This window comes from Trichoderma virens (assembly GCF_000170995.1).
Source record: "Trichoderma virens Gv29-8 chromosome Unknown TRIVIscaffold_90, whole genome shotgun sequence".
Taxonomy (NCBI): Eukaryota; Fungi; Ascomycota; class Sordariomycetes; order Hypocreales; family Hypocreaceae; genus Trichoderma; species Trichoderma virens.
In genome coordinates this window covers 1481440-1508997 of record NW_014013659.1, presented here as the reverse complement: position 1 = coordinate 1508997, position 27558 = coordinate 1481440, and the positions used below count along the sequence as shown (strand labels likewise).

At 50.2% G+C, this 27558-nt stretch overlaps 12 protein-coding genes across 12 annotated transcripts; 10 read left to right on the top strand and 2 right to left on the bottom strand.

The window, feature by feature from the left end:
* Positions 1-15: 15 nt before the first annotated feature.
* Positions 16-405, top strand: TRIVIDRAFT_9117 (uncharacterized protein; the record flags this gene model as incomplete). The annotated part of the gene is made up of 1 exon (XM_014095079.2): positions 16-405. A coding segment is annotated over one exon (390 nt), but the record flags the coding sequence as incomplete, so codon positions are not given.
* Positions 406-5327: 4922 nt separating this feature from the next.
* Positions 5328-5954, top strand: TRIVIDRAFT_65436 (uncharacterized protein; the record flags this gene model as incomplete). The annotated part of the gene is made up of 1 exon (XM_014095540.1): positions 5328-5954. The coding sequence occupies one exon, from the start codon at positions 5328-5330 to the stop codon at positions 5952-5954; it is 627 nt and encodes a 208-aa protein (XP_013951015.1).
* A 1163-nt stretch (positions 5955-7117) lies between these two features.
* TRIVIDRAFT_65437 (uncharacterized protein) lies at positions 7118-7855 on the top strand (the record flags this gene model as incomplete). The annotated part of the gene is made up of 2 exons (XM_014095539.1): positions 7118-7562; positions 7623-7855. The coding sequence occupies 2 exons, from the start codon at positions 7118-7120 to the stop codon at positions 7853-7855; spliced, it is 678 nt and encodes a 225-aa protein (XP_013951014.1).
* A 102-nt stretch (positions 7856-7957) lies between these two features.
* Positions 7958-8788, bottom strand: TRIVIDRAFT_214571 (uncharacterized protein; the record flags this gene model as incomplete). The annotated part of the gene is made up of 2 exons (XM_014095538.1): positions 7958-8320; positions 8389-8788. 2 exons carry the CDS (start codon positions 8698-8700, stop codon positions 8246-8248), a joined length of 387 nt encoding a protein of 128 aa, XP_013951013.1.
* Positions 8789-9878: 1090 nt separating this feature from the next.
* TRIVIDRAFT_121648 (hydrophobin) lies at positions 9879-10474 on the top strand (the record flags this gene model as incomplete). The annotated part of the gene is made up of 4 exons (XM_014095537.2): positions 9879-10077; positions 10143-10241; positions 10295-10359; positions 10412-10474. 4 exons carry the CDS (start codon positions 9879-9881, stop codon positions 10472-10474), a joined length of 426 nt encoding a protein of 141 aa, XP_013951012.1.
* A 1737-nt stretch (positions 10475-12211) lies between these two features.
* Positions 12212-13645, top strand: TRIVIDRAFT_41053 (uncharacterized protein; the record flags this gene model as incomplete). Its single annotated transcript, XM_014095536.1, has 1 exon — positions 12212-13645. One exon carries the CDS (start codon positions 12212-12214, stop codon positions 13643-13645), a length of 1434 nt encoding a protein of 477 aa, XP_013951011.1.
* A 1874-nt stretch (positions 13646-15519) lies between these two features.
* TRIVIDRAFT_217079 (uncharacterized protein) lies at positions 15520-17081 on the top strand (the record flags this gene model as incomplete). Its single annotated transcript, XM_014095535.1, has 1 exon — positions 15520-17081. One exon carries the CDS (start codon positions 15555-15557, stop codon positions 16872-16874), a length of 1320 nt encoding a protein of 439 aa, XP_013951010.1.
* Positions 17082-17891: 810 nt separating this feature from the next.
* TRIVIDRAFT_41050 (uncharacterized protein) lies at positions 17892-18954 on the top strand (the record flags this gene model as incomplete). Its single annotated transcript, XM_014095534.1, has 3 exons — positions 17892-18011; positions 18071-18119; positions 18194-18954. 3 exons carry the CDS (start codon positions 17892-17894, stop codon positions 18952-18954), a joined length of 930 nt encoding a protein of 309 aa, XP_013951009.1.
* Positions 18955-19311: 357 nt separating this feature from the next.
* Positions 19312-21230, top strand: TRIVIDRAFT_65443 (uncharacterized protein; the record flags this gene model as incomplete). The annotated part of the gene is made up of 3 exons (XM_014095533.1): positions 19312-19483; positions 19555-19972; positions 20051-21230. The coding sequence occupies 3 exons, from the start codon at positions 19312-19314 to the stop codon at positions 21228-21230; spliced, it is 1770 nt and encodes a 589-aa protein (XP_013951008.1).
* Positions 21231-21840: 610 nt separating this feature from the next.
* TRIVIDRAFT_217078 (uncharacterized protein) lies at positions 21841-22624 on the top strand (the record flags this gene model as incomplete). Its single annotated transcript, XM_014095532.1, has 1 exon — positions 21841-22624. The coding sequence occupies one exon, from the start codon at positions 21866-21868 to the stop codon at positions 22559-22561; it is 696 nt and encodes a 231-aa protein (XP_013951007.1).
* A 715-nt stretch (positions 22625-23339) lies between these two features.
* Positions 23340-24450, top strand: TRIVIDRAFT_40784 (uncharacterized protein; the record flags this gene model as incomplete). The annotated part of the gene is made up of 3 exons (XM_014095531.1): positions 23340-23391; positions 23451-24022; positions 24085-24450. 3 exons carry the CDS (start codon positions 23340-23342, stop codon positions 24448-24450), a joined length of 990 nt encoding a protein of 329 aa, XP_013951006.1.
* A 705-nt stretch (positions 24451-25155) lies between these two features.
* TRIVIDRAFT_163022 (uncharacterized protein) lies at positions 25156-27319 on the bottom strand (the record flags this gene model as incomplete). Its single annotated transcript, XM_014095530.1, has 2 exons — positions 25156-27128; positions 27199-27319. The coding sequence occupies 2 exons, from the start codon at positions 27317-27319 to the stop codon at positions 25156-25158; spliced, it is 2094 nt and encodes a 697-aa protein (XP_013951005.1).
* Positions 27320-27558: the final 239 nt, after the last annotated feature.

The following is a 27558-nucleotide window of genomic DNA, read 5'->3' as shown; positions in this document are numbered from 1 at the left end:
GCCTACAGCTGCATCCCTGGCCAGAAAGTCACCGCTAGAGATCAAGCCATCAATTTCGCCACCTTTGTCCAGGAACTCTACTTTAAAAAGAACGTCGCCACAGCGTTCACAGATCACGCGCTCGAGAGTTACATCCAGCACAATCCTCTCATGGAGCAAGGCCGAGCTGCAGCAATCTCCTTCCTGGGAGAAAACTTCCCTAAATGGAACGTTACGGTTCGCCATCATGGATTCGATAATGGGATTGGATGGGTGCATTGGAAACTGGAGGGATTTGGTACGGCGAGATATAACGCGGTGGTGGATGTCTTTAGATATGAGGGAGGGTGTATTGCAGAGCATTGGGATTCGATTCAAGCGGCTCCTGCGCTAAACGAAACTACCAATCCCTACGAGCTGATCTAGCAGGATGTTTCTCACAGGGCCATACACCTAGCAATCGGATGAAAGGAGGGGGATGAGGATATGGAGAAGAGTGGAAGGATCATTGTTTAATTATTTAGACCTGTTGTGGTTTACTCAATTCGAGGCTTTTGTATCTACACGTAGATTTACTTCTTGACTGTTGAACTTACGATTATCAACTGTTGCTTCCAAAGTTATTCCTATAGTCTCTCTTGTAGATAAATCAACACTACATGCCTACCCTACACACTGTTTGAAAGCTGGCACTGTATAAGCCAAACAACGCCACAAAATGGTCAGTGTGTTTAATGTATACAAAATCGGAGACTCATTTCGGCTTCCACTGTAACACGCATTAAACAAGCGGTCTGTGGGAATTTTTCCGAACACAACGATCCGTGAGAGCGACAAAGGGCGGCTGAGGGCTTGTGCGTGCCAGCATGCGTGGAAGAATACTAAGGGCTGTTTGCGATTCGATCCGAGGGCGGGTATGTACGCACTGACTGGTGGCTAGCATCTAGTTGAGATCTCATTGTTACAAAGAGGAGCCAGATTCGAGTTGTAAATCCCGAAGTGAAGCCCACAACTGGGCGCAGGCTCGTCGCGTGGTGTCTAGTGCATCGCTTCTGTAGAATATACTCTACAGAATATACTAGGAGATGAGTAGGTTGTTTTGGTATTGGCCACAAGCAATGACCGCATCTAGAAATAGGTAATCCGTACTTGTGGAAGCATCTCCTTGCAGCATCTCCTTGGTATAAAGTGCTTGAATGTGCCGACTGCGAAATGATGCAGCTTGTTTATTTACCAATCACGGGACTCTCTTCGCCATGGTCTCGTCGAGTTCGACGCATTTGCCGCCGCTATTCTTGTGAAAATCTCCGATATTCTCCATTCTCATTGCTATTGATGGGCAGGCCATGCTTGATCTAACACCAACATGAAAGCAGCCATTAGCAAAACAGCACAATAGCCAACTCTACAATTCCAGGACGGAGGACAATACAATCCATCGCACAACAAAACGTCTGGGAAAAAAGAAAAATCTTACGACAAACAGTCATCAACGCAGTCTACCTGATTGTACACCCACCTCGTCCATTCAACAGCAGGACATTACAAGAAAAAAAAAGGACAACAGCAGTGGAGAATAGCACGGCGGGGCATATATCTTGTTCTCAGAGTCCACAGCATCTTTTGCATTCATTGTCAAGACGCGCAAGTTGCCCACACAGCATGGACAAGCTACTTGGTCGTGTTGTATTGCTGGCCTAAGCTAGAGCATGCCACGCGACCACGTCAATGACCATGTATTTCGGATCTCTTATTCTGCCTCGTCGGACTCCACAGCTCACGGAGCACATAGATGGCTTTCCTCTTTTGTGTGTTTGTGATGTCCCGTGCTTCTGTCGGAGGAAGGTGTCGTAAGTATGGACAAGTCCATGTATTTGTTTGATTCAGCCTTGGCAACAATAGCCAAGACAAAAGCAAAAGCACAAATTTGATCGCACATACGGCATTGACGGCGGTGGAGGCCATGGCAATTCTGGCGATTTGGTGTGTAAACAAATAAACGTATGAGTCGTGTGGCTATCTTCTGTTTTTCCTGCTCCGCAACGCGATTATTAGACTGCAGGATTCCATTCGAGATGGAGACAAGTCTGGTTCACAGGCACAGAGTCATTCTAAGCCAAATGATCTAACTAGGATTGGCAGGAAGATGATTGACAAGCTTTTCCACCTGGCTGGTAACAAAACGGACATGCATTAGTGAAGCGAAGCCCCAATGAGGCAGAGGAAAAAGGAAAGAAAGGAGACAGAAAAAGGGCCTCTCTAGCCCAAGATGAAATAGCCGGACCTGCACCGGCTCTTCGGCCTGTCTGGCGGCATCCAGAGCACTGGGAAGCGAGCGACAGGAGCTGAGAGTCGCCGAGAGGGTGGCTGAAAGTGCTCAAATTGTTGCCCTTTCAGTATGGCGGGTTGGGTAGCGCTGCAACTGGGGTGGATGTAACGGTTTTGCGCCTATTGATGACGAAGGAGGGAGGATCAACTGATTTTGGACTGGAGGGATCCAGTCACTTCGGGTTGTGGGAGAGAAAGAGTTGGAATGAGATGATGAGGTAAGGAGGAAGCTGGGAGAATAAGGTGCTTAGCACTAGAAGCAGTAGGAGAAGCAGTAGGAAAAAAGATTACGTAGGACGACCGAAAGGGGGAATATTCTAAAACACACACCCTGTATTAGGGCAGAAAACCAAGAAAATACATAATGACGATTCAATGCATGCATTCATTGTTATTAATATTGATATTTAATATTATAAATGTGCGAGTCAAGGCAAGAGAGAAGGAGTCAAGTCAGGCAGCACGCAAGCGAGGCTCGCAAAAGGAAACGGACGGCATTCCGGGTCTAGAACATGCCAGGATGCAGCTTCCTCGAGCCATTCGACTTTTTAACGTTTATCCCGTCCCTCATCAATCCGTCGCTCCTGCCGTGTCACGATCCCAATCTTTACTGAAACGAGCAATATCAACGCCCAGCCGCTGCCTCCATCTGCCGCTGCGCTCCTTCTCCAAGCCGCGCAAAGTGTGTGCAAAGTGTGACTGAAAAGTGCAACTGCAAAGCACCAAAGGAAGGAGAGATCGCCCGCGTCGGCGACCTGCCCCGCAATGTCCGGGTCCCGGGACGGCGGGCGCTAAACCGCTTCGGCACGTCAATACGGACAACAATAGCAAGAGACAATAGCAAGACAAAAGCCGGCTAAGACATCGCACCCCCCCTCAATTTCTTTCTTCACCACACAAAGCCTTTCAGGCGATACACACGCCTATTGAATCTGTCGCGCCACAATACGCAGACAATACGCTGGGCCGGCCAAGTGCATGCCGCAGCAATTCGCCGAAGTTGGCCGACAGGGGAAATCTCCAATCGCCAACTCTTTGTGTGGAACTTGTACGGGCCTGTGTAGGGAGTAGAGACTCATGCATCGTTTACTGGAGCTCGCCCACTGGATTGCCGTGGCAAAACTTGTGCAGCTAGCCTGTCACTGGCATTCCAACCCAGCCATGACGGCACGACATCTGGGCCCTACAAGCACAAGCACAAACACCGCCGTCTCCCTTGCAGATGGCTAATCCAAGAGTGGCATCTTGGGTGCGCCCTCAGCTTGTCTTGTGCATACAACCTACAGCTCTGGGATCCAGTTCCTGGGCAGTGGGAGCCGCATCCAAGCAACTCCCAGGGCACCACGTGTGCAAGTCCTGCCAACACCTTGCTGTTGTTGCTGCGATTGTTGTCTCGTGGCATTCCTCCCAACCGTCGGCCGCTATCCGTCGACAATATGATACGTTGCGACAGCCGACCATGTCAAACACACAAGGATACTTTGTAAAAGGGGGGGAATAAAGGAGAGATGGTATCATGAGGGACAATCAGAACCCAAAAGCGCCAGAAGGGTGCCCCCCCTCCCTTCTTCCCGCAACCCACTCAGACCGGAGGTTCAAATCCGCGAGGAAAAATCAAATCAAGTGAAGGAAAAAAAAAAAATATTGTGTATAGCAGAGAGCTCAAACGACGGAATGGCAGCCTGCCACGACTTTTGCTGGCACTTGTAGATCACACCCCCCTCCAGACCAGACTGTCGGACAGAATCCATACCGGGGGCGTGTAGCTTTTGGCTTTTGCTGTACAGTGTCCCGCCAGCTTGGGTGCGCTACGCGGCATTTGCTGTCGGGTCAGGCCATCCTGAAAGGCTAAACGCATCTTGGCTGCCCTACTCCAGGATTGTGTTTGACTTGTTCTGCTCATATCATGTTTATGAACAAACAGATGCCCTTCTCTGTGCGTTGTGGATGTGGACAAGTGAGTACAGGGAAGTGTGTCTGTGTGCCTGTGCTCACCCATCTCAGTCATTTGTCCGTCCTTCTTTTTACCGGATTCTTCCCAATAGCGGAGACGGGACGCAGCGGTGGGCGCGTGTAAGTTGATCGGGGGCCACAAGTAATCAAAAAGGCAATGGTATTGTTGCTAGCGGAAGATTCCATGACAAGCGAGGTCGTGGGTCGCGCCCGCAAGACAAGCCACTCGCAAAAGGCCGCACGGCCTGGGGTGTGCAAGGTGTGGTATGATTGCCGCATGAATCAATCATGGATCAATCATTCAGTTGAATCACTTCGACGGGGCCAAGCTTGGCCGCACTGGGGGCCGCCAAAAGTCAACGGGACATGTTCCATCTTGGCTTTTCTTTAATCAAGGGAATCAGGTTGGGTTAAGGGGGTGGGGTGGGCCAAAGAGCTTCACAGGAGGCCGATAGCCGAGCCGCTTCCTCACAAAGGTATATATCTCTCTGTTGTCTTGACTCCTTGATCAGTCCTTCGTTGTCAACAATATCAATCCCGTTGCAACTCCTATCCTGTTCCGTCATAATCATCGCTATCATTAGCACTATCAAGCACTTACATTCCTGTGCTCCTCCCTTGGCTGTTGGCTTATACCACACTCTCTCGCACCTCGGACATTTACATCGCCGCTCTACCCTCACACCAGCCGCCTTAACACCGACCCTACATCTCGGAAACAGACAGAAAGGGTAGAGTTCCTTCAATCCAGCACTGTGAGCGTTGGATTTGGACAAAGAAGGGAGAGGAAAAAGAAAAAACTCTTCAGCCAAATTTAGACTGCAAGTCGGCTTGGCCAACTCCTATTCTCACGGGCTGAAACGCAAAAGACAATCGGCGGATCGGTGGTACTTGTCTACTTTGAATCACTGTCCACAGTTGAAGATATATATATCAACAACTCACAGTCCCTCTCATCCTACTCTTCAAACGGACACATTCATAAAATCTTGGAAGTTCATCAACTATAAGAGTTTGATTACTTCTTCTTCTTTCACATCCTCGCCGTCACACATCACACATACACTATGAATACATCACCATCAACAGCTACTGGTGCTGCAGCTATCACAAGCTGCGCCAACGGCCCCAAAGATACCTCCCATCAAACATCTTTGACCTCCCCCCCTCCAGCCTACACACCACGCACCGCACCAGATCTTGCTCGACTACAGCAAATGCGCCAGCAAATCATCATGGGTCGGCCATCTATGGCTGAGGCTGTAATATCGGCCGTGGCTACCGAAGACGAGGATGACCAGGAGGAAGAGAGCATCTCCCCCATCAGCCTTCGTATCAATACCTCCGTCCTCGTCTCCAAGAACAACAACCTCGTGTGTCTCACCGACACGCCGGCCAGCCACGCCAACGCCATTGCCAGGGCTGTTGTCAAGGCCATCCAGGAGAACAGCTCTGGCCAGTGCGGTATCCCCATGATTGATGAGGACGGACGACCTCGTCCTATCAAGATTGAGGTTGACGCGGGCATCACGGTTGAGGGCTCTGGAAATGTCGTTGGTAACGAGAATGTTGTGAACCAAGTCCTTCGCCAGCGCGGGCTTACGCGCAAGAGGGGAGCAGACATTGATGATGAGAATGATTTGTCCGCTCCGCCAATGAAGCAGCGTCGTGGGAGCGGCAGCAATAACCCTTGAACTAGCTAAAAGTCTCAAGAGGCATTCTGTTTTATCCTCTCAGACGGCAACGCAAAGCATCATCACATCTCTACCATCAAGCTCTTCACATATCAAGATCAATTTGTTGCGTTGTGTTTAGGTTGGGACACTTGGCGTTCAGGCATCTTCATCATATACCCAAAGGCAGAGCCTTTTTCTTTTCATGTTCAACAATTACATTCGCACTTTACTGAGAAAGTGTGTCATCTGTTTTACATCTGTTTTGCAATATTTAAGTGGGTGGTAGCAATGGGAAGGAGAGAAGGGAAATTGACTATGAATATGTGAGTTGGGTATTGGAGAAAGGTAATAAAAAAGGCTGAAGGCTTCACCATACGAAGCATACGATTAGATGTAGCAAACATGAATACAATACTTGACAAGATTCCATGTTCCATGCACACTATGCATTTGCCTCCTTGTGTTTCGGGACTGTGCTCCAGTGCCAAGGGAGGACTTGGTGTTGCTGTTGGTTCGTAGACATCACATGCGAGGCAGAAACTGAAGTCTCCGCGACTATGAGATGACGACATCCCTTTGCTGTTAGGTCTTGAATTTCTGAAACCTCTCATGGCCTTTTTCTACAGCGCCGTCGTATTGATGAACGTCATCGCCTACATTTGATTCGGTGTCGTTTTGCTGCTCCCCCTCATTCTCCCATCCTGTGATCTGGATCTTCCTCCAGCTGGACAAGGGAGGCAATGAAGGGAGGCAAGGAGGGAGAGGGGGACGTCTAGTGTTTGGCACAAGCAATAGCAGCAACACTCACCCAGTACATCAAGTTCTTAATCAGGCTAAAGTAGGAACCGAAGTAAGTGTCCGAAATTGATCGTATTGAATCTCTTTTCCGCACGGGCCGCATTTTGGAGTTTGTGGCCAGTGCTGGGTGAATGTGAATTTGACAAGAAGTCTGCTGTTTGCAGCACTGATAGCGATAGGAAACTTCCAACGACCCAGCGTTCCCCAGCATTCTAATAAGACGGATCTAAGCAAGTAAATATTTTTATGGGCAAATTGTCATTAGATAGCATCATAATTATAAACCTACAGTGTGAAGATTGCCTGTCAGTCCTGTCAAGTTCCACTTCCACTCAGTTCTCTCGACTGGGAAGCAATCTTATGAATCGAATCCAATACCTCAAATGTCCTTCATTCTCTCCGATGTTGGCGTTCTCGATGCCGAAAGCATTGCACGGCATGTTGACGTACCATCCATGCAAAATGGTCCACTGTACCAGACGATGTTTCCTCAATCCAACGAGATAACAGAACAGCAAAGGGATGAAATAGTCCGCTGGTATGCCGAGACGTTGGAGGAGGCCTTACAAGACCGATGGGAAAGCTTTTTGAAGGCATGCTCCATTGATGGCAATCCCGTCGGGTTCTGTGGTTGGACCATAATAGAAAGGAAACCTAGTCATCAATTTGAAGCGAATGATGGTCAAGTGAATGAACCACTGAAAGAAAAAAGACGCAAGAAGATATCATGGGTCCCAGAGACAATTGATATAGATGGCTGGATCACACTATCAAAAGCCTTGAGGACAGAGCGTGATCGGGTCTTGAATGATCTCGATAGTATATGCCGTAAGTTGATTCATGTTGTAGCAGGCATTGCAACAGCATCCTGACTACTTCTGCATCTAGGTCTCACATTCATGGCGGTCAATCCGAGCTATCAACGGCGAGGGATTGGTTCGATGATGATGCAGCGGATTTGCGAAGAGACGGATCGACATGGACGATACGCATTTGTACTCGCGGCACCGGAGGGGGTTCGGCTGTATAACAAGTATGGGTTCGAGATTGTCGGTCGTGTTCAGACACCCAAAGGCACAATCACAAGCATGCTCCGACCACCTCGCATAAATACAGTCTAAATAACATTACAATAGATCAGAAACTTAGGGTAACTATATCTCCAAGAGCACCTGGAGATGAATGTAGCGTGCCTTTAGAAGAAATCACAATGGAAAGTAGATAAGGAGTAAAGCAAACAAGTTCTTTTTTTCTTATTTTCAACAAGCAATATAAAATAAACTTAAGGAGAGTGAGCGGATCGTAATGTCTGCCTCATAAGAGCCATCCAGCTACGACCCAAATCGAAGAGAACAACACATTTTCATCCTACAAAATGCCACTTCACACCCATCAATCCCATTACAGCAGCCCTTAGCCAGGTGAATTGAACAATGCGTGCCCGCCCTCCAAGATCAGGGGACCAAGCAAATAGGATGGCTGTTGCCGATCTTGGGCTTCCGGAAGCAACTTTACTCGTAAACGACCTTGGACTGTCCGAAGGCACTGCAGGACTGGTTGCCGTTGCCGTTGGCGTTTTGCTTGCCCTATATTTGGTGGTTAATAGCAAGAACATAGAACAAGTAATGTACACTGATATATTTGTATGACATACCTGCTGGTTGTTGATGTTGTTGTTGTTGTTGCAGCAAACGATGACAGCATTGCAGACATCGTTAAGGTCAGAGCACTTCCAGTAGCTTGAGCCCAATGCGTCGGTGGTAGCACTGCAGCAGTAAGGAGAAGCACCGTTACCGCAGCTGTTGCTCTGCCAGTTGTTGTTGATGTTGTTGTTCTGGTTGATAACCGGAGGAGGAGGAGGGGGCTTGGGAGCGTGGTGGGGAGGAGGAGGAGAGTAGCCGCCGGGAGCTGCGAAAGCGCCAGTGGCGGCAGTAAGAAGGAAAGCGATGGCGGCGATAACCTGCATGTTGGCGGTTGAAGTTGGTTTTTTTGAATTGGAAGATAAAGAGTGAGATGTGCTGTTCTGATGATTTGCTTGCTGAGTTGAGCGAATGTCTGAGGATGATGAGGAACGGTTCAAGGCAGAGGAGAGAGGCCCTTCTTATACTCGTTTCCTGACGGTCAGCTCGTATATTGACTTTGATTACTTCGATCTATTTGTAAAATCACAAAGTCAATCCGATATAAACCGGCAGTAGGCTGAAGGAGCAGAAAGTAAAATCCAGGACGGAGCATATATCCATGCATATCTAGTAAACTTATTTTTATACTTCCAATATTAACCTTAGTACATAAAGTTATATACGGCGAGTTCTTGCTGCATACTTGCTGCATATTTGCTGCATATAGCAGAAATATCTGCATAATTTGCGAGGACCGGTCTCTCTGAAGCTGAGAGAGGATGCATAAAAGCGCGGCCTGGATAAATCCGTAGAGTTTTCTTCTCTGATGTGAGGAAAAGTTTAAAATAGACAAGGGATTCGGAGAGCCAAGGCCAGTGTTGACATGTCAAGTAATAATGAAGCCAACTGCCGATGCTCCGATGCTCCGATGCTATATTCAGCTGGCCTCGTATGGAGAAATGACTTAAAGTTTTCAGAGGCTATGCATAAATTTAAAATATAGCTCAGGTGAAGCTGACAGAGGCGTTAGACAATGTTCCTTTCTAATAAAACTACTGTCGGTATGTTTCATGTAAATGCATAGTTTACAGGGCCACCAGTAGGAGTGCTCAACAATTTTCCTAGGTTGACAAGCAAAATATAAGGTTTTCAACAATTTATTTATGTTTCCGAATCACAGTTTGTGGCATTTAACTCTTGCTTAAACATAGGTATATAGTGGCAGAGATAAATGACTGGTCATGTGTGCAGATCCTACACTGACTTAGCTCTCTGCACGTTGAGCAACCGTCGTGATCGTTTGGCTTAGCCTCTGCCTCAGTAGTAAAACCTAAAGATGGGTTATTGAAGTTTTTCTATTTAAATCGACCTGGTTTCCCATTATTTTCGCCACAATTACTCAACCACATTCACTCAGACCTTTCTGGATCTTCCTTCGCTAAATACCATCTCTTCAAATTTACCACTTCTCTAGACACATTAAGTGCTTATACCAACTACTATTATTATTTTACACTTCACCATGTACGCTTCTGTAATCTTTTACACTCTCGTCGCCCTTACCGGCATCATGGCATCTCCGGTTCAGGAGCCCGAGGCTGAAGGACACGCCTTTAAGCGATCCCTTGAGCCTCGCCTGCCTACCTTCGCGGACATCCCGTTCCCAAAGTTCCCGGCTCGCAACCCTCACCACGACCCCAAGGGCAACAACAACAAGGGCAGTAAGTTTTTTACCAACCATTTCGAGGCATATTCGGTCTAAGTCAGACTCTAACAGGGTCTACAGAAGGTGGCAAGGACAGCTGTCCTAGCGGTGGCTCAAGCAGCCAGGCCAATGCCTGCTCTTCAGGCAGCCCATACTGCTGCAGCAGCAACGGCAAGGGTGGTAAGTGATGAGTTGCTCTTTTTCCATCCTAGGAAAATTCTAATATTCTGCAGGCCATGAATGTTCAAACACCACTGCTTGCGATACGACCATTATTTGCTGCAACAACAACAACGGCGTAAGTTAACCTCATCCTATCTGGCAGTCATCATCTCACAAGTATATTTTAGTTCCAAATCTGCATCGGTGATATTGACTTCAACGTGCCCATCACCATCAACATCTACGAGTAGGGGGCTCATCCGAGAGAAAGACCTCTTGAGAGAGGCGATGGCGATGGCGATGGCAACCAGGACCGGGATGTCGGTGACAATATGAAAGCTTAACTTAGCCCCAGTCTGGGGATCAATCAAAACCCGATTCTTGGCTTTCAGCTACAATAAATTAATCAAGTGATGTTGTGTATTAGACTTTCGTAGTTCCGCAGGCTAATGGCTGTGGGGTTGTGTCAGCAGACGCTGATTAGGCGGTGCCTGGGCTTAGGCCACACCAAAATAGATTTCGGCACGTCGCTGCGCTGGAGTCTGGGGTAGCTTCATTTCCACCCGTGCGGATCGAACCTAGACCGGCGCCAGAGGATGTAGTGAGGATGTAGTTCTGACCTACGGACGGTGAGGGTGAGGCATTATCGCAGTGTAAGTGACATGTCATAGTGGAATGTGCTGTAGACCTCGTATTTGTTGCCAAGTGTAAGTGCCGGCCGATCATTGCCGTGGACGCGGCCCGTGTGAGGGAGCCAAGAGAGCTTAACCCAGCATTCTCTCCGCATCTCTACCTGCTGTATATTGTCTTTTCCTCTTCGTAGTCGAGGGAAGCTGGCGCGGTTGCATTTTACTGGCTGTTGGAGGATAACCATGATATTAAGAACAAAAAACTACACTTTGCTATTGGATCGGTTGATGGTCATCTCGTCTAAGTGAAGCTACACAAAACGTGAGAAGAGTCGACGGAGAACGCCTTGCAGCTGTGGTTCTTCCATCGGCAAATATTAAGGTTTAACCACCTCAACTAGAAGCAAAGGCTTGGCAGGGGTATCAAACCACACATTGGCTAAAACGGCATCCATCCATCCTCACTCTATTCAATCTCTCTATGCAGCTAATTTGGCGACATCCACCTCGCCTTCTACCGCATCACATTAGTCGTCAAACCCTATTTCCTCATTACATCAGTCGAGTCATGTGTAATGCACCAAACTGCAGAACCATAGGTGGATTTCATAACAAGGTTAATCAAGCTTCGAGGCTGCAGCGAGCGTGATCCTGCTGTATGACCGCCTGCATCACTCAATCTATACCCCATTGATGTTTATGCTTTGGAAACAAGGTCATGCAATATCAGTTTCTCGTATTTCGGTTACTACTGGGAATAATCAGCCACTCATCATCAGCTGCCCGAGCTCCAAATGTTGTTAGGTCTGGTCTGGCAAGATGTCCGCCACACCTTTTTATCGGGAGAGCCACATGGTTGGATCATCCGCTGAGCCACACCCGACTCATGACGAAGACAATGGGGAATGGAGAATGGAGATGCATATTCATTTTAACACGAAATTATGTTGACCTTCAAGTTCTGTTAGATGGTGCTCATTGCTTGATGCCAGAGTAAATTTGCGTCTCGGATACTCCCTTCGTTCGAATCAAATGGAACGTCTGCATCTATTTGCTTCGCCACTTTCCGAGGTCGTTGTAGGGTAACTATGACATCTACATAGTTTAGCCCCACCAACTAATGGTCTTGGCTATTGGGCATTGTTGCTGTTGTTGAGACTTTTTGACGTGATTTTGACTTCTCCCTTTTTTCCCTAAACAATCAATTGGTAGCTTCTCACTCAGTCACCGTTGTATCATCCCATCTCATCTCGTCTCGTCTCATCTCACACGCTCTGTTGTTGGCTCTCATCCTTATCCTCATCCTCATTCATACTCACACACACCCACCCACTCACTCACTAATATCCTCCCCCCGCGATGGCCGACCTCACCATCCGCAACCTCACCATCACGCCCCTCGAGCTCGTCTCCGTCGAGCGCTTCCAGGGCGAGAAAAAACGCACCGGCAACGTCGTGTCCAACGTCACCGGCGCCATCACCGGCTTCATCAACGCCACCGACTTCTCCGCCCACCACATCCTGCCCAAAGGCGACTCGCACGACTCCCGCGACGTCTCCTTCCACCTGGACCCCTTCCGCACCGTCCGCACCGATGTCCGCTCCGCCGATCCCGCCGGCCGCGAGGTCCTCCGGCTGACCTTCCGCGCCGGCGACCGCCGCTATGAGACGGACGTCCCCAGCCCTTCGCGCAAGTCGTCTGTTATGAAGAGGATCGACGGGGATGATGACGTGGATGACGCCCTGGACCTCACCGTCGTCTACGTCCCCACGGGCGCCTTTCTCGCCATCTTCTCCTCCGCCAAGCTCTATGCTTGGATGAAGCAGCTGGACGATGCCTGGCCGCTGCCCCTGCTCTCCATCCCTGGCACTCACAATTCGCCCACATGCCACACTGCCCTGCCCTCAGTCCGCTGTCAGTCCGTGGGTGTCCCCGAGCAGCTCCAGAACGGCGTGCGCTTCCTAGACATTCGCGTCTCCGTCAACACGGACAATGACACCCTGGCCCTTGTCCACTCCGTCTTCCCCGTGTCCCTCACAAGCATCAAGTACTTCTCCGACATGGTGGACGACATCTACCGCTTTCTGGACGCCAACCCCAGCGAGACCGTTCTCATGAGCATCAAGCGCGAGGGCGCCGGCCGTGGCACCGACCAGCACCTCAGTCGCTACCTCAAAGCCGGCTTTGTCGACAAGAACGCTGACCGCTGGTGGACCGAGCCCCGGATCCCGACCCTGGGCCAGGCCAGAGGCCGCATCATCATCGTCCGCCGCTTCGGTCTCGACGAGGAAATGGCTCGCTCCTGCTGGGACGGCCGTGGCTGGGGAATCGACGGCCAGCACTGGCCTGACAACTGCGAGGACGGAACCTGCGAAGGGGGCCACATCCGCGTACAGGATTTCTACGATGTCACCGAGAGCCAGAACATCGAGAAGAAGATTGACTATAGCCGCGGTCAGCTAGAGCGCTCTGCTGAGCGCGAGTTTCACGTCATCGGGCCTGAGCATGACCACAACCCAGATCCTGCGCTGCTCCCCATCTTTGTCAATTTCTTGAGCGGCAGCAACTTCTTCAATGCGACATGCTGGCCCGAGAGAATTGCGGCCAAGGTGAATCCCGCCATTGTCGAGTATCTCTGCATCCGCCACGGCGAGGACGGCAAGGGGCCTAACCAGCTCAAGGTCGGCGCGGCGAGCACTGGCATCGTCGTCACGGACTGGGTGGGTGCCAACGGCGATTGGGATCTTATTAGATGCATTGTTGGCTGGAACGCGAGGTTACAACTCCCTTGAGAATGATCAAGTTGAGGGCAAAATGAATGATACATGTGTTTTTTTTTGTGGTATGGGCTTTACATGAAACATGGATGAGGAGAGAAAAGAGAAGTGCTCAGGTCACACAAGCGAACAAGCGGATAGATTAGATAGTTCAAAATTTGGGTATATTATACTGGTATATATCTGCATATATCAAGCAGTATTACTGGATGTTACACCAGTGGAACACCGCAAGCTTCTCTTGCCAACACAAGCAAGAAACACTAACTCAGGGTGTCTCCATGGTGTAACATCGCAGCATGTCTGCGGCAAATAGAATGCACCATAGCTGTGGAGATAATCTCGCAGCTTCATAATGGTATCTAACGCAGTAAAGTCAGCCACCGCTCTACTACCCGTTTGTTTCAAGCAATTATGATTAAGAAACCATATCAGTTCTCCAAGGTGAAACTTTTTTTCGTCACGAGGAACTCGGCCAATGTAGATAATAATGAAAGTCATCATGATGGTAGGGTGTGCAAGTGAAAGGAAGAAGAGACAAAACCACATACCATTTTATTGACCATGCAAGACATCAATGCGTCTCACCTAGTTTACTTTGTACAATGTCAGCCTCTGGGTCAACAGACAGTACATTAAGCACAACAACATTGACATAAATCATCTACCCAGTGGTTAGCTACGTGCCAGAGCGATACCATCGTGTCGGCTGCGCTTACCTATCAGAATGTGTAGGTTTGTTCATATCCAACGACTCCCGAAGGCGTCGCGGAAATCAGACAGTGTGAATACAAAATAATAACATTTCATCACAGAGATACAGCAGTAAAATAAAGAAGAATCTTTGTATAATAAGTACCTATTGTTGTACGAGTTAGCTGACATGTACAATCCCAGCTTGAACAAGGAACCAATTCCTATGAACCACGATCAGGTGACGAGTTCTCATCCTGAGTTCTCACTCCCCTTCACCACAAGGATTGTACGTCCTTGCTTTCTCAGGGATGAAAGGTAGCAAGGCTCGATATGTCCGCCCGTTCGTTCAAATTTTCATCATGTGGGATAGGTTGAGATATGGAAGAGCTTGCAATTACCTGTTGACAGTCTTAGTTAGCAACAAAGCTTTGATGATATAAGACAACAACAGTTAAAAATGTAAAAAGTACTGATCAGACAAGGCTGAAACTTGTAAAACACGGTATCCACATCGTATATTAAGCATGAGGAATCCCTAAGGTGTCAATTGTTCATCATACAGAACAAGCTTTTGACAATTTGCCAAAAGAAAGTAGGAAAAAAAAAATCACCAACCTTTTGAAAATATAGAGAATCGTGGGTGGATCGAGGGGTATAAGCCCTACTTCCTGGACATCTTGGATGCGTTAGCAGAGCTCGCCAATAGCAAAGAGTCTGAAAAAGAGGCGATCCAAAGCTTGTTCAGGTACGTTGTAAAAATTTACATAGTCACCATGGTCTGGTATGAATTGGATTGTTCATGAAAATAAAGCATCATGTAAGGCGCATTCGAAGGGAGAAAAGTATAGCTTACCTTGATAACACGTCCAACCACCAGAGCTTGTACCCGGGAGTGCACTTGCAGCTCCGGAATAGAGCTCCTGGTGGTTGTGAGGAAAAGAAAGAAGAAGAAAAAAAAGATGGTGGAAAATTTCTCGACGGAAGAAAAGTAGGAAATAAAGCAGCCCGCGCTAGTCCCGTATTGGCACTAGGCGGCCTCAGCCCCGCAATCTGTGGCGCAGATCTAATCTGTGGCGGTGTTGCCAGCGCATTAGCGCGCTGCATGCTTGCGTGGCGAATGTCATTCCCGAAGTTATATAGAAGCCCGTCACTCCCCGTCATCTCTCGCGGAGTCAAGCTTCAACCTCTTTCAACCACCATCTGGTGAAAGAAACCAAACGATTTCAACATGGCGTCCGCGGGGGTGATATGGGGCCCAGATGCCCTGCGTCTCCTCCGAGCCGCCGTGTCCAAGACCACCGCGGTGGTCCGGGACAAACTCGCCAACGCGGCGAAGCCGTTCCAGAACCAAGCACTTCAACCAATCCCTGTGTCGGCCAAAGGCGGTCGACAATCCATTCACCCAGCGGCCCTTGCCAAACAACAAGTGCGAGGTGCCAGAGGCTTCTCCACCAACGCCGTGAAGAATGCAAACAAGGCCGTCCGACGATACCTTAGCTCCGAGAGTAGTGCTCCTCGACTTGATCGATCCAAGCTCCCGAGCTCCAACACTTCTCGCCGAGTTTCTCAATTCTCCGGCCGAGCACCTTTTGCGAGTGCTCTGCGACCCAATTTGACGGGCGGAGCCATGCCCCGAACCGCCGGTGGCTACAGCTTGGGCGGAGGTGCCCGATACTTCTCCCATACTCCAACAGCCCCTGCCCAGGTCGTGCAGAATGTCTCTCAGGCAATGCGGGCCTTTTTCCTTTCGGGACAACGAATTCGATATGATGGAACAGGACCACGCGGTGAGGCTCAATACCGGGCCGTCTCCGTGCTCGAGGATGAGGCCATGCGTAAACTGGCTGCCATCCCCAAGTTCGCTCCTGGTGCCTATATCGACTTCCAACTGAGCCCAACCATCACGGCCATGAGCCCTCTTGCTGCCGCCCTTGTCCAGGCTTCCGGCACCTCCGGTTTCCAGGCCGAGGCTGCTATCCCAAGCCTCAACACCGAGGGGTTCCTCGATGTCCTGTCAGCGGATTTCGGCCGTGCTTTGAAAGACTTGACGGCCATTTATGCTGATCTCGAGCGTCTTTCAGCCTTGGGCGATTTGCCGATATCTTTAGAATTAGGCAATTTGCTTCGAGTTCGATTTCCAGGCGTTGATGTCGAAACCCTCGAGCGACTGTGCGATGACATTGGTATACAGAGGGGCATTGTCAGTCAAGATATTGGTTTCGAAAGTGCCGCTGGCGTTAGAACGGCACTCAAGTTTCCTTTCGCACCAGACGCTGAAAAGGCCTTGACGTCCCCTGGCGGGTCGGAGAGATCTTTGGAAGGGCATGAGCTAGAAGATGACATGTCCTCTCTTGGTGATGAATCTTTCGTTCATGAAGCGTTTGCATACGAAAACTCGGAGGACCCCTGGTGTTCAGAGACGGACGGATATGAGAGCATGTCACCTCCGAACAAGTCGGAGCAGCAATGCTCAGAGGAATATGAGGGCCTGGAAGGCATCTATCGATTTCTCGAAGAATGCGACAAGGCCAAGGGTAGACTGGGATGATGCTGATGCACTCGCCTGCATGTAGCAGGACGAAGCAACACCGCGTATGACATCATGAACTTTGGACATCCACACTCTTTTGCATTCGTCTTCTTTGTATTATCAACAACCATTTAGCATAGCTCACTTACGACAAGAATGAAGTTTTCTTTTGTGCACTCACCTAGTCGGTATACATCTTAAATAAAACTAGGAATGTTGAACAAGACACAGCGACTGTGGCAAAGCGTGAATGCGGATGAGAGCTGTCATCAGGTCATATTTTTGCATGTCTGGCTTTTCGAGGCGTTGCAGCTAGAGCTTGAGGGATACGGTGGGCCTTTTAGCAGATTGGTATTGGTCGAAATATGCTGCAGGAATATTCCAAACGAGAAGAGATAGGCACAGGAGAGATCGCAGCTGATTACATGCGCCGTGGCAGGTTCCATGGTTCCTATTGGAGGTGGGATGAGGATGCGCTGCATCGCGTGACTGGCCAGAATTGCAACTCTACTGCAAGTGGCATTATTTCCTGTGCTGGCAAGTGTGAAGGCCTTATCGCTTATCGCTTATCGATAGTCACATGAAATGCTGCCTCATTCAATTGGTCTCTTACTGTACGCTAGCAGCCACATGCTACTAAGGTGCCTCTTAGTACTAATGTACCTATAATCTAAGCTCATCCGTAGCAACGAATTATAACAGTCAAGTCTACGAATTGCAATTCTTTTCAACGGCCAAACAGTCTCTGTAGGGCCCTAGAAAAAATCTGCAAGATTATCAGATCATCTCAGGGCTGTAGCGCCACCCGGAGATGAATTCGCGGGGTTGCTCGGCTGCCGATCTTGTTCCCCGGCTGAAGCTTTTCCCCACAAGCGTTGCCTCGGCTTGAAGTCGAGTGACCGAGCTCACCTTGTCCATCCATCATCATTTAAGCTGACCGACATCCCCAATCCCCTTCCACCTGCATTTGCATTTGCATTTGTATCTACGTCCCTCTCAGTTTCAATTCCGGCTTTTTTACTCAACTCATTCACAATGTCTGGACCTGGTGTCGGCTTCGAGTACCCTGCTCAGCCCGTTTCTTGGCTGAAGCGCGATGTCCTGCTCTTCGCAAACTCCATTGGCGCTACCGCCGACGAGCTTCATTTCCTCTACGTAAGTCGCTGGCGCCGAAGAAAACAAGAATTCAACGCAATTAACAGTCTCATCTATAGGAACTCCACCCCAACTTTGCCGTCTTCCCTACCTACCCCGTCATCCTGCGTAAGTGGCCTATTCCTGGCATCCCTTGGCCGACTACCTGGCTTTGCGCAAGCGCTGACAAATGGTCGAAACAGCGTTCAAGGGCGACACACAAGAAGTGATTGACTTCTACGCCTCCCAGAAGAAGATCAAGATTCCCGGTGTTCCCGACTTCGACTCCCGCCGCGTCGTCGATGGCCAGCGAAAGATTGAGTTTCTCAAGCCTCTGCCCATCTCCTCGGAGGGCCACAAGTTCGAGATCCGAACCAAGGTTCTCGGCGTCTACGACAAGGGCCGTCCCGGCTCCGTTGTTGACACCCAGCTCGAACTTGTCGATGCCAACACCAACGAAGTCTACACTCGTCTCTTTGGCAGCGCCTTCTACGTTGCCCAGGGCAACTGGAGCGGTCCCAAGGGCCCTGCCACTGAGAACTTCCCTCCTCCCAAGGGCAAGAAGCCCGATTGGGTGCTGGAGCACCAAATCTCCAAGGAGGCGGCTCACCTGTACCGTCTGAATGGCGATTACAACCCCCTGCACGCCACCCCCGAGCCCGGTGTCAAGATGGGCTTCCCCGGTGCCATCATGCACGGCCTGTATTCATGGAACTCTACCGCTCATTCCATTCTCAAGGCTGTGGGTGGCAGCAATCCTGCCAACCTCAAGGAGTACCAGGCCCGCTTCGCGAGCCCTGTGCTGCCTGGTGACAAGCTCGTCATCCAGGTGTGGAAGACGGGCGAGAAGAAGGGCGAGTTTGACGAGATTCGGTTTGTTGTCTCTGTCGAGGGCGGAAAGGTGTGCTTGAGCAATGGTCGTGCTTTAGTCAAGATTGTGGGAGATGACAAGGGAAAGCTGTAAATGTATAATAATGTGCCATTTTGATGACTGATTTTAGAGACCCCGCGATGGGTCCTTGAGCGAAAGTACCTATGCAGCACGCTTCCGTGTAACCATTAAAAAAAGACTATATGATGATTTCAATCGACGGATTAGTGAGCCAAGTGATCAAAAAAAGGAGAAAATGCATGCAAACATGTGTAATTGATTGTTGCCTCAATGTGGATGTCAGAGAGCGATAATAGCTGCCTGCGTCAGGTTTGGCCAAATTCTGCTGCCTGACTTGACCGTCTACTTTTTTCCCCCTTCTTATATCCCACCTCATCTCCATCTCACAACCAAACATGCCTTCTCCAACACTCATTTAATAGCCTAAAAATGAGCGAAACACATCATATCGGCCAGCGGATTTCCTACGATGGCGCGACTTGCACAGTCCGCTTTGTCGGCGGGGTTGCGGGCACGACGGGCAGCTGGTTAGGCGTCGAATGGGATGATGCCGCACGAGGCAAACACGATGGCTCTCACAAGGGCACTCGCTATTTCACATGTACTTGATTGATCCTTCTTTTCATAGCTTTAAGTTTTGTACATGTCATCGGCTGACGCGACGAGATGCAGGCACATCAAAATCCCCCACCGCCGCTTCATTTGTCCGGCCAACTCGTCCAGCAGACGCCCCCCAAAGCTTCCTCGCCGCCCTCAATGAGCGGTATGTCGTGGATGCGCCGGGGGCGGTCAAGGGCAAGTCCAAGACGGAGATTGTCATCTCGGGCAAGGTCGCCCAGGAGATGGGCTTTGACAAGATCTGGCGGAGACAGTCGCGGCTGCGGGAGACCAAGATTGTGATTCTTGACGGCCTGAGGGTTGCTGTGGCGAGGACAGAGGGGGATGTTAACGACGAAGGCGTCGCAGCGACGATTGCTGAGACGGCGCCCAAGGTTGTCGAGTTAGATTTGAGCAGAAACTTGTTCGAGCGGTTTGGGCCCGTGGTGGACATATGCCGAGATTTGAAGGATCTGCAGAAGCTTAGCATCAAGTAAGTTTCGACTACACAAGGATGGCTACCTTATTCCTGCTTTTATGCTGACTCGCTCTTTTTCTTTCATAATTATAGCGGAAATAGATTTCTAGATATTCTAACCGACGATTCTCTCAATGGCGCAGAATCAGTCCTCGGGAGAGTTCTTGAGCTGCAGCTAGGAGAAACATTGATGAGCTGGCAAGAGTTGTGTTTAGTGGCAAGCAAATGCCCTTCATTGACCACACTTCTCGTGGGGTCAAACCAGTTGTCAACTCTACCAGCTATAGTTCAAGACAACCTACCATCGACTCTGACGTCGATCAATTTGGAGTATAACGATTTCACGAGTCTGTCAGATATCGCTAGCCTTGCAACGCTCAACAAGCTTCGCCATCTACAGCTCAAGGGGAACAACATATCAGCGATAACCTCTGATTCTGGCCCCATTGATGTCGTTTTTCCTCCGTCCGTACAATACGTCGATCTATCTTACAACAAGATAGATAGCTGGGAGTTTGTCGATAAACTGCCAACCGTATTCCCTGGCATGATAGGGCTTCGCATCACCCACAACCCCATCTATTACTCCATGGATGCCGAATCCAATGCGCAATCCTCGGATGAATCCTTCATGTTCACTGTTGCCCGCATTGCTCAGCTCAAGACGCTCAACTTCACACACATCACCACCACGGACCGCACCAATGCCGAAATGTTCTACCTATCGCGTATCGCGAAGCAGCTTGCCACAGTGCCCGAGGCTGCAGAGGATTCCATCAAAGTCCTGCATCCGCGGTACAATGAGCTGTGTGAAGCATATGGCGAGCCCGATGTGATTCGTCGCGAGGAGATTAATCCCAACTTCCTCGAGGCTCGCCTCGTCACTACGGAGTTTCATTATGAGGGGGCTTCGGACGAGGGGAAGAAGACGAGGATCACAAAGATTCCAAAGTCCTTTGACATTTACGCCGTCAAGGGCATCGTGGGCAAGATGTATGGCCTGGCGCCCCTCAAGCTACGGCTGATTTGGGAGACGGGCGAGTGGGATCCCGTAGCCGGATATGACGAACAGGATGGCGACGATGACATCGATGATGAAGACGACGCCCTTGTGGAAACTAATCTGGACAGTCAGGAAGCAGGCGGTGAAGATGACAAGGCAGGGAGGTGGGTGAAGAGAGAGGTTGAGCTTACGGATGGACCGAAGCAGCTGGGGTATTGCGTTGATGGGTTAAGAGCACGGATCAGAGTAGAAGCATCGCGAAGCAGCTAAATACAGCTCCTCCTTGAAATGGCAATAGTATATTAATTGGTTCAATTTGTTCACTTTTTTTTCTCCTCCAATGGTTTCGCCCAATGCCAAGCACATCAGCATCAACTCAACGCTCGTTGGACGAAAAAAAAAAAAAGGAGCCCTCATGCAGGTCCCCCTTTCAGCCCCAAGGATGGCATCATGGCCCGATCCAATTCAACCGGATCGGCTGACAATCTGCGCAGAGAGGTTGTAGCCGTAAGGCGCAGAGACTGGGTTGTGAAAGCGACACTCCCCGGGAAAAAGGCTACAAGGTAAAATTTATGCTTGAATGCTCGAATCGACGTGGCCCAGACCACCCCCGCACAACAGGGATCTCCAGTCGTCATCGGAGCTGTCATGCAGCTTGGCGAGGGAGCTGGAAAAGAAGAGATCTTGTTGGAGGAACGCTGTGTGGGGATGTAATATATGTTAGTGATATGTGTGTGCGAGTGTAACCAAAATTATATAAAGGGGCAAGTACACTCAGGTACGGACGAATGGATCAATAAAACGGCTCAAGGCACAGAATTTCTTTTATACCCCCTTGCGAGCAACTCATCTTGAGGTCGCGATAGTCACCGGTGTATACTCGCCTCTCTCACACAATCACAAAGATGCTCTTCACCAACATCGCATGGCTCCTTGCCGGCTCCGCCTCTGCCTCAATCTCGACGTCGAGCTTCAAATGGCATTGGCTCAATAACCCCGGCGTCGAGCCCGTGTCACCAATCGGCCGCTCCATCACCATCCAAGTGCCCCCGGACACCGACATCTGGCGCCCTGCGCTCTCCAAGCACAACTTCACGGCGCCCTACCTCTACACCACGGTGCCCACCGCGCACTTCCAGAGCGTCCAGGTGACCGTCACAGGCCCATGGAAGACGCTCTACGACCAGGGCGGCCTCGTCGTGTCGTTTCCCAATCATCGCAATCCCAACGCCACGCGCTTCATAAAGGCCGGCATCGAGTTCAACGACGGTACTCCCGCGCTCGGTGTCGTGGCTACTGATATCCTCTCCGATTGGAGCTTGAGCCCCATCACGGAGAAGCAGACGGGCAACGCAAAGGCCACGATCCTGGTGGAGAGGGACGGCACTGATGCGTGGGTATATGTGTTGGAGAACCAGGGCAAGACGAGGCGCGCGCTGAGACAAGTGACTTGGGCATTCAACGAGGACGATGCCCAGGGCCTGGCCAAGGAGATTGAGGTTGGCATCTACGGCGCGAAGCCGACGGAGGAGTCGGGCGAGGGACACTCGAGGGATAAGATTGCCGTGTCGTTTTCCGGGTTTTCGCTCAAGACCGTCTAATACAGATAACACCTATATTAGAGCTTTTCCGTAGTTGATTCAATCATACCCATTGTATCATTGCGTCTCGCGCGTTTGCAGCTGCAAAGTCCGTAGCCCGAATAGAATCACCAGCCTACGTCCGCCGCGGCCCTCCACGGAGGGATTAACACCGCCGGAGCAGCAACCAAGCAGCATGCGCATATCCGCAAGCCACGGGCGTAATAAGCATACAAACAGCCACTCGGGCCGGATCACACAAGGTCAGACAGAAGCAAACGTCAACCTCAAATGGCATTAAGCAACTGGCGAGAGCGCGAGGTTGATAAGCAGGGTCTCGGGTGCAATCGACCAAAGGCGATAGCATCAGGAGATAGCTAAACCCGGTATCGCGATTCAACGAACTCGAGGAGAGGGAAAGGCGAAGAAACAAAGTTTAGCGCCAACCTGCCAAAGAAAAGCGTCGTGGCTCGCCTTTGAGTCGGAGATCGGCCGCTAGAGACGGGTTTGCACTATCGGAATAAGTGAGTCCAAATCGTCTCGTTATTTCCGATTACCCAAAACGGAAACGCCCTGCCCTTACATCATTGCCTCCAAAAGATCGAAATGTGCGGCGGGGCAGAATTGATATATAGAGGTGTTGAGATGTCGAGATTCTGAATTGTTTTTTTTTTTTTTTTCGAAGAGTCTATCATCATAAACAAAGCTTCAATACAACTCTTTACACAACAGTCTAATCTTGACAACATCGTCCTCATTCAACTCAATTACAGTAACTGCAAAAGCAAAGCTGAACAACATGGCCACCGTCATCAACAAGAGCGTCGGTCCTATTGGCTACGGCCTCATGGGTGAGTTTGCTCAACATAGCCCATAAAAAAAGCAAGATGTACTGACGCCCTATTTCTAGGATTCACTTGGCGACCAGAGCGTCCTCCTTTGGACCAGGCCATTGCCGCGTTAAAGACGGCAGTGGAAAATGGCATGACTCTTTGGAACGGCGGCGAGTTCTACGGCACACCCGAGTGGAATTCGATGACTTTGCTCAAGGAGTACTTCACCAAATATCCGGAAGACGCCGACAAAATTACGCTCATCATCAAGGGCGGCATGGATCTTGCTACGCATAAGCTGGATGGATCTCCAGAGGGCGTTCGACGCTCACTCGACAACATCATCAACCAACTAGGTGGTACCAAGAAGCTGGATCTCTTCAGCTGCACAAGGAGAGATCCCAACGTCCCCCTGGAAGTGACCTTTGGAGTTATCCAGAAGGAGTATATCGACACTGGCAAGCTTGGCGCCATTGCGCTTTCTGAATGCAGTGCCGAAACTATTCATGAAGCGGCCAAGATTGCCAAGATCGGCACTGTTGAGGTCGAGCTGAGCATGTTCACCCCGGATATTCTTACCAACGGCATCGCCGCGGCCTGTGCCGAGCACGGTATCCCCATCACCGCGTATTCTCCTATTGGACGGGGAGTGAGTTTAACCCCAAGAGACTGAGTCCCACTCGTAGCATCTGCTAACTTTAGAATAACCAGATCCTCACTGGCCGATTCAAGGACGTTTCACAAGTCCAAGGCTTTGGCTTCATCTCCAAGTTTCCCCGTTTCGAAAAGGCTGCGTTTGAACACAACCTCCAGCTGGTCGCTCAAGTCGAAGCCCTCGCCAAAGAGAAGGGCTGCACCCCGGCCCAACTCGCCATCGGCTGGGTGCACAGCCAGAGCAACCGCCCGGGACGACCAACCATCATCCCTATCCCCGGCGCCACAACAGCATCACGAGTGGAGGAGAACTCTAAGCTAATAAAACTAACGGAAGAGGAGGCGAAGAAGATTGACACCCTCGTCGAGTCATTCGAAGTTGCTGGCTCTCGATACCCTGCTGGCGCGCCAAGCAACACCTAGATACAGTCGACTCAAGGGGTGCTGTTTCTTAGATAGAGTTTCTGCTTCATGATTTGTTAGAACTAGCATAAATGACTTGCAATTTACAAGCGATTTAACGTATTATGATATTGGGAATCAGGGGTGAAATTGTCCACATCCAGTCAAGTTGGCTTGAAGCCAACATGACCTTGAGCATTGCAGAATTCATCGAAATGAATACATCATGTTGTGAATACTGAAAAGGGTTTGGATTTATTATGTTCAAACTTACCATTCTCAAATTGCAGTTCATTCAATTGACCCCATCGACTATTTGCGGGAATACGTATTTACCGCTGTGAGATTGAGAATAATGTTCAAATTTGTTTGAGCAAGAATCGCGTCGGTAAAAATATCTCTTGCTATATGGGGTTTCACGTGACGCGCTGGGTGCGGGTAGCTTACGGAGTTCTCCATACAAATCTATCAAACCCCTGTCCATCTTTGAGAGTTACAGTGTACAAGTAGAAGCAGACACGGCAGAAAAAGCATTCAAGTATGGAACAAATATAAACATGGACATATCAAAGGATAGCCCGTTGCCATTACCATTTTTTTCTACCTCACACTTGTCTAGGGGTATACATATATAAGCTCACCTTCATTAATCATTGCACAGGTCAGGATTCCAAGAAAAATTAAGGTGCCATGCGTGCCAGTAAACAAAAAGAAAGGAAAAAAATGCTAAACCATCATCGCCCCATTCATGCCCACGGCTTCCACCCTGTTGACAAGTTTCTTCACATTTGCCCATTCTTCATTCTTGAGCCCTTCCTTGCCACCCAAGCCACTAGCCACTTCGAAGACGGTAAGAGAGCCGTCGATGCCACCAGTTGCAATGCGCTTGCCATCGTTGGGTTCCCAGGCCAGCTTGTTCAAGCTCCTGGAAAGCATTGTTCTTCCATCCTGTCGGCTGCTCGGTGTTATTCTCGACACCGGCTCCTCCGTGTCTATGGCGATGTCCCAGAATTCCAGCCAGCCAGCTCCGTCTACGAGGGCAAAGACACTAGGCTTCACGGGTGACCATTTCGCATCGTAGACAACGTCCTCGCGGACAAAATCGATCAGCGGCGAAATAGCACCATCTCCAGCACCAATTGTCGATGTGGCCGCCGGAGCACGAATCTTCCAGAGCTTGACACTCCAGTCAAGAGAGGATGAAATGGCTAAGTCACCGAGATCCACAGGGCCCCTGGCTGGGTGGAAGTCAACCGACATGACAGGTGCCGCATGTCCCTTGTAACTAATCTTCTTGTCGACACCAGCCTTGGCACCGGCGCGGTCATATCTGTGGCAGGGGAATATTGTTCCCTCTTCACTTCCAACGAGGAAGAATGTCGGATCTGTTTGAGGGAACGATAGCGATGTGGGACTGACGTCCTCAACCGCCACCTTGGCCTGGCTGGGATTCTTCAACTCAAGCAGCTCTTGGGGCTGCGCAAATACATCCATGCTCCAGCCGCAGACAACGCCATCTGTAGAACATGAGATGATATTATTGGCATTTTGCGTGCCCACAATATCCACCGAGTAAATTGGGTGGGCATGGCCGTAGCCCGTCAATGGCGTCTTCTGGACCGGTGCAGATTTTGCTCGAGTATCCCATAGCAAGACTTGGCCGCTATACGAGCCGCCAATAATGAGGTTTGGGTGGTAGGGCGAAAATTTTGCCGTAAGGATATCGGACTGGGCGGTAAAGACATATTCCGGTCGATTGTGCATGTGAATGTTCCAGACCTGGACGAGCCCATCCGGCTCGTGGGGCGCTGTCGGGTTCTTGGTATAGGATGCGAGTACCAGCTCGTTGAACTTGGGTGAGAAATCTATCCCACTAATCATTCGCTTTTTAGACCAACGATCATCGAAGAATTGTACCACCTCCTTGACTCTATGTCCTCCCTTTCCTCCCGTGTTGCCGCTTTCTTCGTCCTTGTCTTCGAGGTCCTTGCCATGCAGGGCGTAGTCGGTAAGAATATCATATGTCTCCTGGTCCAGGGCTCTCTCAATCACTTTTGTCGACTGCTCTAAGAAATCTACAAATTCGTCTGAGTGAGTGACGGCTTCCAGTTCTTCGGCAGTAAGTTCTCTGATGGGAAAGTTGGTTGTGGAGAAGGGCTGGCCCGCGGCACCACCCTCGGCCAAAAGCTCTTTGGTCGCCCGCAGCTCTTCTTCCACTTCCAGTCTAATCTTTTGGCGCAGCTCCTCCTCTCGGTCACGCTCCTTCCTGCTTAGCCTCTTGTTAGGCGTTGAGGTCGTGCCCATGAAGTCGTCTGCATCAGACGCTATCGATTGAGCCCTTGTCCTTGTCGGAGTGGCCCATTCATCCGTAGTTTGTACACCTTTGCTGTAGGAAAAGACCTCCTTGACTGGACTTGGCGGGCATTCGTACACGGTTGTCAAAGGCACCGTCGTAAGGCTCAGCGTCACAGGGGTAGGGCCTGGGGTAGCTTGTCCGCCTTGCCCAGTCAGGGAAGCCGTCCATTCGGAAGTCACATTGCTGATCTCGCCGCCACTGAGCACACTATTTGGCCGACTTCCTCGATGCGCAGGCGATCCAGGGGGTCCCGTCCCAATCGAACTGGGCCTGCTACTACCGACCAAGCTGTCAATGAGGGTTTCGATCTCGCGGCGGCTATCTCCTCGTGGTGTCGGTGATACTAGCTGTGACATGGCAGACTATTAGCGGACGCGAAACCGGGCGGCAGACTGGAGAAGAACAAACCTCACTGGGCGAGGTCATGCCAGTGCGATTGTACGGCGTCTGGCTGGAAGCCCGAAGCTCCCTCTGGCGCTTAAGCTCTGCGAGCTTCGCCTTTTTGGCAAGAATCTCTTCTCGACGTTGCTGCATCGTGATGGTCCCAAAGTCCCATGGCGGGACTCGCCAGAACAGTAGGTGAGGCCAAATGCGAGGAACAAGGAGGGAGGGAGGTCAAGCCACGGCGCCACTCAGCGAGACGGCGATTCAAGAGGGCGAGGGTGAGGGCGGGGTCCGAAAAGGCAGGCCTAGTTGGAGAGTTGGAGGAGGACAAGGAAACAATTAAGTAAAATCAAGACAGGGGATTGCGCGCTGGTCGGCCACTCTGCCCA